Below are 12,188 nucleotides of genomic sequence, written 5' to 3'. Positions count from 1 at the left end.
AGGAGGTTGCCTGGGGTTGGAAATGGACTGAGGGATTGATCACAAAGGAGCATGAGGAGACTTGGTGGAAGACGAAATTTTTATTCTTTATTTATTTGGTGGGAGTAGTTTCATGGGCAGATGTCAGAACTCAACAAATGAAATATTGTAAATATGTAAGGTTTACTATATGCCACTTGTATATGTCAGTAAAGCTGTAAAAAAGGTAAATAAAAAAATGAGAGGTTTGGAGTTTTGGGGGGAATGTGTATTTCTCCTTTGTGACCTCTGTGCATAAAAATTCCCAAGTGCAGGTTATGATAGTTTTTCAAATTTATATTAGTAATGAAATTTAATTTGCTAACAGTTTGAAAGAGCATTTGAACTTGCTTCAGGCAAAATTGTGTATGTATAAAGTGCACGATTATAGACTTAATGCCGCTGGTTGCTCCATTCTGCTCTAAGGGAAGTGAGTAGGTGTTAAACAGATTACGCCACCCTCAGAACCTGTGGGCTGTGGTGAAACAGTTGTGATTTCTGTAGACTAGGTGAATGTGGGTCCAGATAGTGCCCAGAATTTGGCTATCTCGCCTCACATTTTTGGACAGTTTTGGAAGTTGCATGCTTATTTTCTAATTTTCTAGAAGGTAATGGTAATAAAAAATTCAGGTAGAGTATGCCTTCAGAAAAGTTTATATTGTATAATTTGCTGGAGTTTTACGCAGGAAATACATCCATATGAATAGCACCCAGATACAGAACACTACCTGGTACTGGTCATTTTTCTTTTTTTTTTTTTTTTTAATTTTTTTCTTCTTAACGTTTATTTATTATTGAGAGACAGAGGGAGACAGAGCATGAACATGGGAGGGGCAGAGAGAGGAGGAGACACAGAATCTGAAGCAGGCTCCAGGCTCTGAGCTGTCAGCACAGAGCCCGACGCAGGGCTTGAACTCACAAACTGCAAGATCATGACCTGAGCCGAAGTCGGATGCTTAACCGACTGAGCCACCCAGACACCCCTGGTCATTTTTCAAAATCAAGTGCTGGCTGGGCTGATTAATTAGGTGAGCTTGAGCACCTGCTGAGTAACTAACTGACCAGACCACTCCGTTTTGAAGTTTCTGACCTGGGGAAATTGTTCTGTTTACTTTTATTCGTCTAAACATAGCTTCTGTTTTACTTAATCAAATATTTTCTCTTGGCAGTGGACTCTCAAAGAATTGACCGGGAGGAAAAAATCCCAGATGAAACGTTAGAGAAACTGAAGAGCCTGGGTCTTTTTGGGATGCAAGTCCCAGAAGAATATGGTAAGTAAAGGAAAGCACCACCCTGCTGGCTCTTAAGAAAGTGCTTCATATTTGCCCCAAAAAAGGGTTCTGTTTGGGAAAGGTGGCCTTTAAATGCAGTATGTCCAAGATCAAGCTCTGTAAGTGCTGGAATTAATAAAAACCCACATCGTGGATCAAATCTGGGGTAGCTGGCAGGTGAGTGTGTGGACTAAGGGACTTTGGGGCAGGAAGAGCTGCTGAGGCCTGTACTTTGTTCACTTGACATGGATCAGGTCCGCTCAGGGTGCCTATGCTCTCCAGGTCCTTGCGGGGCAGAGAAGGAGGTGTGTATCACCTCGGAGCCTCATTGGCTGATTTCAGTGTCTTCTGCACTGTGAGGCCCTTTGGTCTCTCTGCAAAGGAATTGCCCCAGAGCTGCGAGCCCTTTGTGGGAGGGACGACTGTGGGGTGAGAGCTCAGGTGTCAGGATCTGCCAGGGTGCTTCCCATCCTGGTGCAGAGGAATAAGGCACATGGCTATAGGACACAGGTGCCTGGAGACAGGAGACTAGATGAGTGAGAACATTCAAGCACGGACTGTCCCTGTAATTCCTGGATCATTGTAGTGATATTTTTAGCCCCCAAATGAAAGACCCTGTCTTTCTCCCCAGGATCCTCGTGTAATTCTGCCTTCTGAGATTTGGTCAATGACTACTACTCTCCCTCTTTCTTCTGCCTAGTCTAGAGTTGGTGACCTAAATTCTGTAAGGGTTAAGGGGACAGGCAAGAAGTTGGGGGGGGGGGGCGGGTGAAGGGCACAAGGAATAGAGAAAGTGTCACATGAGCAAAATACAGTCACACACGGGTGTGTGCACACTCAGTCCCCTTCGACATAAAAGTGTGGCTCCAGGCTCCACAGCCTGTAACCTGCACCCATTACTCTGTGAGCCCTCTGCCTGAGCCTTCTCTGGTGTCGCTTCCCCCTTTGATCAGCTAAGAGCTGTTGATGGTGCTTTAAGGACCTGGGCCTGTTTCTTGTCTGTGAGCTGGTCATTTGGACATTTAATATTTTGGGCATTTTTCCAACCAGGTCATGAGTTAGGTTTTGCAGAGCAAGACACAGAAGTCAGGAGCTTTTCTCGGTATTTTGTCTCCCTACCTGGTTTATCTCCAGAAGTTACAGTTAGGCCTGTGTTGTTCCTCTCCCACCTCTGTAGCCAGGCACCCCTGGGGGGCCTCAGTGTCTACAGAATAAGTTCCCACTGGTACCCAGTCTGGAGCTGGTCCAGTCTGAGACCAAATGTGAACATTTAGGACCAACTAGGTGTAATGGAGTGCAATGCTGGATTGATTCTGAAGCGTGTGTGTGTGTGTGTATTTTAAGTTTACTTATTTTGGGGGAGCGCAGAGAAAGATGGGGAGAGAGAGAGAATTCAAAGCAGGCTTTGCCCTGTTAGTGCAGAGCCTGACACGGGGCTTGAACTCACAAACCCCGAGATCATGACTTGAACTGAAGCCAAGAGTCAGACACCCAACCAACTGAGCCGCCCGGGCGCCCCGATTCTGAGGCATATTTTTTTTTAACGTTTGTTTATTTTGGGGAGTGAGAGCATGCACGCACGGTAGAGGAACAGAGAGAGAGGGAGACAGAGGATCTGAAGCAGGCTCTGCCCTGACAGCACAGAGCCCAGTACAGGGCTTGCACTCACAAACCGTGAGTTTACATGTGTGTTTATTGCAGCATATTAAGGGATTAAACAGTTGTCATTTGTCCTTTATGAAATAGCTCTCCTCACATCCCTGCATGTGTAAAAACAGCCCCCTGCAGAGGCCACGAAGCCATCAGTGACGCTGCATCCCCTGTGGCAGGGTGTGGCAGCATGCACGGCTGCAGAGGACGCAACACGTCCTGGGTTTCCTTGCCAAAACCTGTAGCCTTTGTGTGCGGTGGGGGGAGACTGAGCTCTGCCCAGACTTGGGAGACTTGCCCGTGTCCGAGCTCACAAGGGACACTGTCCCCCGTGGTGTGTGGTCCTTGGTAAATACTAGAACAGAACGAAGGTGCAGGCAGAGCCAGAGAGCTAAAGTGGGTCTGTCATCAGCTATAAATACATACATACCTACCTACCAGCCTACCAACCTACCAACCAGCCGCTTGGAGAAAGCATAAGTGGGGAAGAAAGCCTCTAGACCTACGCAGGTTAGTAATAGTATATATTTCCCCTTCAGAAGCATTTTTAAATTCCCTCTTGCTTGGTGAAAAGGACTTCATTTTTTCTGCAGACACTTTGTGTCCGTTTGGGATGTGATTTCACCTGTGCGTGTGTGTTCTGTGCCAGCACGTGTGGGCGGGGGTGTGTGTTGGCATGAGGTTGGACAACTCTGCACCCCTCGTTTTGGTTTACGTGCTGTTCTCTGGTGTGAAAATGTTCGTTCTTGCCTGTGACGAGTTTGGGCCTTTTTTTTCTCTTTTCTTTTTTCTTTCTCTTTTTTATCCTTTCTTGGGAATTTTAAGACAAGCACGACCTTATGGGTGGGCCCCAAATTTTTGAGGGAAACATTCCCAGTCTGGAGTATTCTGAAGACTGGCTGGAAACCACCATCCTGGAAAACGGGGGCCCTTTTGCCAACCGAGCCTGGATTTTCTCCCCCAGGCCCCTGTGTGCTGCCCAGTGTGTGACCGTTTCCCGTCTCAGCCCCTCCCCAGCCAGCCGTCTCCACCTACCTGTCATCTGTCTCCATGTGATTGCGTTCCCCCACAATTGTAGTGATACTTACATCAGGGGAAAAGCATCAGAATTTTTTTTTTTACATTATGTATTTATTTTTGAGAGAGGGCACAAGTGGGGGGGCTGGTTACAGAGAGAAGGGGACACAGAATCAGAATCCGAAGCAGCCTCCAGGCTGTCAGCTGTCAGCACAGAGCCCAACGCAGGACTCGAACTCACAAACTGTGAGATCATGACCTGAGCCAAACTTGGATGCTTAACTGACTGAGGCACTCTGGTGCCCCCCCGCCCCCCACCAGCCCTTTTCTTTTAAACAAACAGTACTGACTCCCTCAGTATATGAAATGAGTAAGACCAAAACTTTTGTTTGCAACTGAGGCACGGATGGAGTAGGGGGCGTGGGGATGGGATACCGTGGAGCCCCGGCCTTCCCTGGGTACTGATCCCAGGGGACTGCACGTCAGGCGGGGCTGCCCTCCCCTTTATGTGCACCTTCCGCATTTGGGCCGTGCAGGGGGCTCCAGGGCCAGGACCCCACCCGAACTCAGGGCCCAGCTATGCTGCGTGTTGGCCACATGACCCTGGGCCCCAGTTTGTCACTTTTAAGATGCAAATAGGCCACCCAGCCTCCTCGAGGTTGAAGAGGAAATGCAAAATACATGAGTTCAATGGAGTTTTTTATTTTTTTAAATCTTTGTCTTCTTCCTAGAAAACTTCCATCCAGGGTGAATTACTACCCCCCCACCCCCCAGGGAATGTTTGGCAATGTCTAGAGATGTCTTTGGTTGTCAAAACTGGGAGAGGGGGAGCTATTGGCATCTCGTGGGTGGAGGCCAAGGTTGCTGCTAAACATCCTGTGATACTTTGAACAGTCCCCCACAGCAAAGAATGATCCATCCCAAAATGTCAGTAGTACTGAGGCAGAGAGGCCAGCCCTGGAGTCCACTGGATACCAGGAGTGGGATGCTAGACAGCTGTCTTGTTTATAAAGATCTAGGTCTGTGACAGAAGATATTCACAACATTTTAAATGGTTTAACGTGTGTGAAGGTACTCTTTTTGTATTAAATGTTATGTTTTTATGATAAAAATATATGCTTATATACCTAAAAAAATCTGAAAGGAGGTACACAAAAATGCTCTGGTAAGTTTATGGGTAATTTTTGTTTTCTTCCTACCTTTCTGTAAGTATGACTTCTTAAACTAGTGATCTGGTATTACTTTACAAGCAGATAAAACAGTCAGGGTCTTTGCCTTCAGTGGGAGGAATTTGGAGCTGGACCATAAATAAGTAAAGCTGGTCTGTTTTTTCTTCAGGTGGCCTGGGGCTCTCCAACACATTGTATGCGCGTATGGGAGAAATCGTCGGCCTGGATGGGTCAATCGCCGTGACCCTGGCAGCACACCAGGCTATTGGCCTCAAGGTCAAGTGTCTATGGCTTCTCTCTGATGCTCTCTGTTGGTCTGGAGTCACACGGTGGCATTGAGGCAGGAGCCTTGCTCGTTTTTACCAAGAAGTGAATTGGGCTTGCCGTGTCGGGTCTTGGAGGGGCCCCTGCAGCACCCCCCTGGTACACCTCCTCTCTCCGGCCACACTGGCTGATGCTGGGTCCCCACACAGGCAGTGGTGCTTCAATCACACTGTCCCTCCCCTTGGAATCCTCCTGTCCCCATCACCTTTGACCCATCCTTTGAGGCCCACATCAGATACTCTGAGGAGCCTGTCTTCACCTCATGCTGGAAGCGAGCCTCCCCTGCTGAGCTCTTGAGTCACTAGGGGCCTGAGCATGTCCTCCCCTCCTTGCTGTCTGTGCACATGTCTTCTTCACCTCTGGGCTTGGAGCATTTTGGGCAGGTCCACGGTCACACTCAGTGACAGTCCCATTACTCAGGCTGTCTCTGCTCAATGGAGAAAGTGAAAGGAGCCAAGTGAACAGTGTACTTGGGCCCCCCACCCCCCACCTGTGCTCCGAGCGGTCATTGGTGGAAAGAGCGGACTTCTCCCCAGGGCACCGACTGAGAAGGGTTCGGACAGTTCTGACATTGACTGCACACCTTCTTTATGCACTCCCATGTATCATCCAACACCCCTCCCCGGTGGGTAGGATTATCCCCAGTGGCATGGAGTTGATGGCATGGAGGCTCAGAGAGGCGACATCCCTTGCCCAAGGCCACCCAGCCTGGTGGTGACAGTCCCTGAGTCTGGCTCCCATACTCATCAGCACCTGTTCATTTCTCAGCTGGGGCTGCTGGCTCTGAGCTCAGAGTGTTTCTTCTTGTGTGAAGTATTTTCTCTAGAAGGGACCACATTCTGCAAGCACACTTCACACTTTCTTTTCCCCACAGCTGATAGCCTGTGTGTGTTTGGTTTAGGGGATCATCCTGGCCGGCAGCAAGGAACAAAAAGCCAAATACCTGCCCAGGCTGGCATCTGGAGAGCACATCGCCGCCTTCTGTCTGACGGAGCCTTCCAGGTCTGCCCCCTGACAAGAGGTGCTGCACAGCAGCCTCTGGGGAACCTTCCAGGGCACCCTGGGATGAGGGCTCTGGATTTTGGCTCATAGCTCGTGGCTTTTCTTTCTTCCCTCCCTGAATCTTCCAGAGAGTCAGCTCAGCAACTTTTCTTGCCAGTTCTCTTATCTTTACCTTATTTCTCTGTCCTATGGATACTTAGGAGGGAGACAACATACCTGACAGCACCTATCAAGTAATTGTTTTGTGTCCACAGCACACCTTACACAGGATAAGCATTCAGGCTTCTAAGCAGCTTTGCTGTATCGTCCCCACTGAGCATGTTAGGAACCTTAGTTCAGTGGGGTTGTGTCATCAGCCCAAGATCACACAGCCAGCTTAGGACTCAGGGATTCTGCTGACAAGTCCGTTACTTGGGCCATGCTCCATCCGGAACAGGGGGTATCCTGCACTCCTCACAGGAGCTCACATGAGCCTGTTCTCTGCATACATTCCTGTGTTTAAACCTAAGCCCAGGAGGTTTTCACTGCCCCTTTTTTTTTTTTTTTTTAAGCCTAGGCCTGTTGTTTCAGAGTCTTTGTTTTAGTTTTTAGAGGAGGGGGGCAGAGGGGCAGAGAGACAAGGAGAAAGAGAATCCCAGACAGGCTCTGTGCTGACAGCACAGATCGATACAGGGCTTGAACTCACAAACCGTGAGATCATGACCTGAGCTGAAGCGGGACGCTTAACCGACTGAGCCACCCAGCTGAGTGCCCCCACACTGCCACTCTTTGATGTGATAAAGCCGGGGTGGCCGGCCGGCCCCTGTCTTTGTAAATAGGGTTTTACTGGAGCACGCCATTTGTTTACAGGTTGTCTGTGGCCACCTGCGTGCCACAGCAGCAGAGCTGAGCAGGTGGGACAGACATCCTGTGGGCTGCAAAGCCGAATAGGTTTACTTTCTGGCCCTTTATTTTTAAGTCGGCGGACTCCCATGTTAAAGTACCAAACCGTCCATTTGTACCCCCCCAGAGACATTGTTCATCCCAGCACCACTCGCTTCAGCCATGTGTTTCTGTTTCTGCAGTGGGAGTGACGCGGCCTCCATCAAGACCAGGGCCACGCTAAGCGAGGACAAGAAGTACTACATCCTCAATGGCTCCAAGGTAGTGCTCCGTGGCCTCTGTGGCCTGCTTGGGGGTCTCAGCCACGGCCTCCGCCACGCACTGACCGCTTCCTGCACCCCGTGGATCCTAAAGCGTGTACACCTCAGCTCTTGACTGGCAGCTCTTGAGTGGATGCTTCTCTTTTTGAAAGAAGAAACTGGCTCGAGGTGAAGTGACTTGCCAGTGGCCTGTGTCTGCTCAGTGGCGGAACCGGGATCGGAAGCAAGCTGTCCTGCCTCCAGACCCTACACGCCTGTGCAGAACTAGCTGCCTTCCGGTAGCTGGGGCTGGTGTTGTGTGTTTGTGTTTTAATTGATTGCACAAATTTCAAACAGATGCAACAGTTTAGTGTAGTGAGGCTCCATGCAGCCGTCACCAGCTTCAGCAGTTACTCGCCCATGGCCCGCCGTGTCTCTTTGGTCAGCATTGCCCCCTCTGGTCGCATCCCTACGGTCTGAGCGTGTGTCTCGGCCAGATAAGACTATTTAAAAAAACCCGTTGGTCATTTCTTCGTCTCTGGTCAGCATTCCAGACTCTGTGGTCATCTCGTACCTTCTTATTTTTCAAATAATTTGTTTGAACCCAGATCCGATTAGGTTCTGTACATTGCAGTTTGTTGAGGAGTCTCTCTCTTGCCCTCTCCCTCCTTTTCCCGTTTCTTCTTTGCCTCTCCTCACTCCTTCCCGCCTGCTCTCTTTTCTTGAGGAAACCTGGCTGCTCGGTTCTAGAGCCTGAGCCGTCTCGGTTCCTCTGGCGTCTCTTCCGTGCACATGTGCACACACACAGCCACTTGTGCCTCTTGGGGAGATCCTTGCTCTTGGGAGATTGCGGTGATCCCCTGTCTTCTGCCCGTGCAGGCTTGGCTTCCCCCGAGCCGAGGGCTTTACGTTTGTGGCCTGAAATTTGACAGGCCCTGGAGCATCCTGTAGCAAAGATGGAGCTGAGAGGTGATGCGTAACAGTTTGGCTTTCTCCAAAGCCCTTTTTCTTTCTTCCCTCAGGTCTGGATCACCAATGGCGGACTGGCCAATATTTTTACCGTGTTTGCAAAGACGCAGGTTGTTGATTCTGAAAGCTCAGTAAAAGACAAAATCACAGCATTCATAGTAGAGAGAGACTTTGGTGGAGTCACTAACGGGAAACCTGAGGATAAGTTAGGCATACGTGGCTCCAACAGTAAGTAGCATGCGTGTGTGTGTGTGTGCCTGCGGTATGTGTGTGTGAAAGAGAGCCGCCCTTCAGCCCCATCCAAATGCAAGATAAAATGAGATGTAAATAGTGTTGTTTCACATAAGCATGTCAGCAAAATCACGTTAAGAATGCCACAGTGAGAGGCAGCTGGGTGGCCCAGTCGGTTAAGCATCCAACTCTTGATCTCCGCTCAGGTCATGATTTCACAGTTTGTGGGATCGAGCCCCATGTTGGGCTCTGCTCTGGCAGCGAGAAACCTCCTTGGGATTCTCTCTCCCCCTTTCTGCGCCTCCCTTGCTCATGCATTCTCTCTCTCTCTGTCTCTCTCTCAAAATTAAAAAAAACAAAAAACCACAGTGACTTCATGGCAGTGCAGAGGAGCCCTTGAAGCTAATTTATTCTTTCAGCTCATTTATGCCCCTCCCCACGCAGCAGGCACTGGCGATCTCCACGGGAGCTCATCACAGCCTCATGGAGCGCTCCGTCCTGTGAGGCAGGTGTAACGGACACCAGAGAGGCAGAGAGGTGTCTCAAGGAAACACTCCACTGCAGGACACCCCATCTTTCCTGCCTGGGACCTCCTCCTTCCTCTGGCGCTCCCTCGTACCCGCCCAGTGCTGCCATGGAGTCCTGACAAGACTCTGCCTCTTGGGGATCCTAGCTTAGATCGTGGGGTGTCTGTGATGTGGGGACCAGCATGCTGCCCTCGGCACCTCTGGACCTGCTTGTTTGCCACTCTGTGTTTTGGCTGGCGATATTTGCCACAGCAGCCTGGTTCAGAGGGGTCAGAGGGGCCCTGAGCTCTAACCGGACTCCACCGCCTAGGAACTCTGTGACCTTGAACCAGCTAGCTTACTTTCCCGTGCCTCCGTTTCCTCACCTAAAGGAAAGGGGTGATAACAGAACCCACCTGGTAATGTGACACGGGAAGGAGGTGTTACAACGTCTGTACGATGCTTAGTGCACACGGAAGCAGGACAGTGTTAGCTCCTGCCATGTTCCCAGAGGGAAAGGAGCGCGCTCAAAGGCCCAAGGTAAAGAGCTTGGCGTGCTGGTGAGGGAAAGGGGACCCTGACAGGGGAGGGAGCAGGGTGGCAGGCCTGCGCACTGCTTGGGCAGTGTCCACACTGAACTCAGGGTAGGTGGTGCCCCTGGGACCATGCGGTGGCCCCGCAAGAGTGGAGTGAGTGACACAAGTTGAGGTCAGAGAGGGAGGCAGAGTCCTTCCCACACTCCGCAGCTTGGTGAAGGAATTCGAGCCACTGGGACAAGCGCCTGGCCCCGCAGCCAAGGTGGTAAGCTAGGACCCGGCGGCCAGAGAGGTGGAGATTTCATTGTATTTCACGACCAGGCTGTTGGAATAGTAGAATAAAAGGTTAGTGGACCCAGTTGCCCACACTTGACTTGCCTGCTATGTGGCTACTCTTGAGCCATGACCTTCTTTGTCCCGAGTCTCCCTTTCTTCCAGTGTTAAGTCGCTGGGAGTTGCAGTGTTTATGTGACAACGTGCAAAAGCACGCTGCTACAGAAAACATGGGTCAAAAGCCCCTGTTCTGTCCTGCCTCTGTCATCACCACTGCCATGCTTTCCCTTCTCTGCCTGCCTCTGTCACCTTGACCTTGGCTTTCTGCTTCTGCACACCAAGTGCTTCCTCACTTCAAGGTCTGCTCGTCCTCCGTCACCATCGTCACCTTTGTGAGAAGCCACCCCAGCACTGAGCTGACAGAGCGAGCCGTCCTCTCACTCAGCCTGCTTCAGGCTGTGGTTTGGCTCCCTGTCTGCCATGTGTCTGCCATGTGCGTGCCATGTTGGGGCATGTGTTCCTCACAGCAGATCACGGCCCCTGGGGGCCAAGCTGGCTCACACCTAAGGCCTCGGCTCATGTCGGGTGAGCTGTGTGTCCCTGGCGACAGCTAACAGGGAAACGCAGTCTGCTTCCACAGAGTCACAGCGTACGGTGTGGCTGCATCCAAGCTAAGTGGGACCCGTACTCCCATCAGATACAGGGACCTTACAAAGGCTGTGCTGTCCACTTTCATTGTTCCGCCTTTGCCTCTTGCTCCTCCTTCACACTTCTGCTGAATGTCAGCTTAGAAAATCCTGATGTAAGCCCTTGTCAAAAATATTATTCACCTCCTCTCCAACCTCTGATTTTGTCACCATGCTTTTTTTTTTTTTAATATTTTTTTAAGTTTTTTAGAGAGCACGAGCAGAGGAGGGGCAGAGAGAGGGGTGGGGAGGGAGCGAGGATCCCAAGCAGGCTGTATGCTGTCAGCTCAGAGCCCAGTGCAGAGCTTGAACTCCCAAACTGTGAGGTCAGGACCCAAGCTGAAACCAAGAGTCTGATGCTTAACGGACTGAGCCACCCAGGCGTCCCCACCATGCTCTATGTATTTCCTCTGTAACACTTACAACACCAACATGTTCCTAGCAAAGTATGAGCTCCACGCGGACAAAACCCTTGTCTTTCTGTACTGTCCTGTCGTAGCTGGAGAATGAATGAGTGAATGAATTTGTGCCTATGGGTCAAGTGCAGAATGGTTTGCATTTGTCAAGTAAAGCCTGCAATTTCATCTTTTTCAGCTTGTGAGGTCCATTTTGAAAACACCAGGGTGCCGGTTGAGAATGTCCTTGGAGAAGTCGGAGGCGGGTTTAAGGTGCGTGGTTAGAGCAGGCCCTGTGAGGGCTGCAGTTTCACGGTTTAGCTTGTTGGCCCCCCAGTTTCCTGTACCGTCCCTGTTTGTGGCCGACCAGTGCACTTGCCAGGTGACTGCATAATTCTCCACTGGGAAATCGGAGTGGAGAAGAGTCGGTTCCCAGAAGAGGGAGTGTGTAGTTGGAACTCCATCTCCTTCCTCTGCAAGGCTTTGTTTGCCTTGAGGAGGGTTAGGAGTCCTCTCTCCAGCGAGGGTAAGAAAGCAGGCCAGTGGGCGTTGAAGAAGCTCCAGTTCTCTGAATGCACAACCCTGGGTCCTGAGTCCCTGCCCTAATTTTTCTTGGAGTCAGATTTAGTATTGTTTTTAATTGACATGACTCACATAACATAAATATACCGTTTTCAAATGTACACATGGGTGTTTATTTAATATATTCCCTATGTTGTATAGCCATCCCCATGGTCTAATTCTGGAACATTTTTATCACTCCAAAAATGCGATACCTTCTCATGCTCCTCTCACCATCTTTGGTGTCGCTATTTTTCTGTTTCTGTGGATTTGCCTATTTTAAACGTCACATACGCGGAATCCATATGTGATCTTTTGTGTCTGGCTTCTCTTCACACAGCAGAATGTTTTCGAGGTTCACCTACCTTGTGGCACGTGTCATTCCTTTCTGTGGCTGAATAATACTCATCGTGTGGATACACCACACTTGCTAATCCATTCATCAGCTCATGGACATTT

General features: G+C 50.1%; 1 protein-coding gene across 2 annotated transcripts in view; it reads left to right on the top strand.

Moving 5' to 3' along the window:
• ACAD9 (acyl-CoA dehydrogenase family member 9) overlaps positions 1 to 12,188 on the top strand; it is a 46,402-nt gene that overhangs the window by 22,361 nt on the left and 11,853 nt on the right. For both annotated transcript variants that reach the window (XM_027049777.2, XM_027049778.2), the window contains 6 exons: positions 1,188 to 1,289; positions 5,295 to 5,401; positions 6,351 to 6,451; positions 7,516 to 7,594; positions 8,595 to 8,769; positions 11,368 to 11,441. In XM_027049777.2, the coding sequence (XP_026905578.1) occupies positions 1,188 to 1,289; positions 5,295 to 5,401; positions 6,351 to 6,451; positions 7,516 to 7,594; positions 8,595 to 8,769; positions 11,368 to 11,441 (638 nt within the window). The remainder of the gene's footprint in view (positions 1 to 1,187; positions 1,290 to 5,294; positions 5,402 to 6,350; positions 6,452 to 7,515; positions 7,595 to 8,594; positions 8,770 to 11,367; positions 11,442 to 12,188) is intronic.

Source organism: Acinonyx jubatus, chromosome A2, assembly GCF_027475565.1.
Source record: "Acinonyx jubatus isolate Ajub_Pintada_27869175 chromosome A2, VMU_Ajub_asm_v1.0, whole genome shotgun sequence".
NCBI classification, from domain to species: Eukaryota; Metazoa; Chordata; class Mammalia; order Carnivora; family Felidae; genus Acinonyx; species Acinonyx jubatus.
This window is presented reverse-complemented; position numbering and strand designations above follow the sequence as displayed.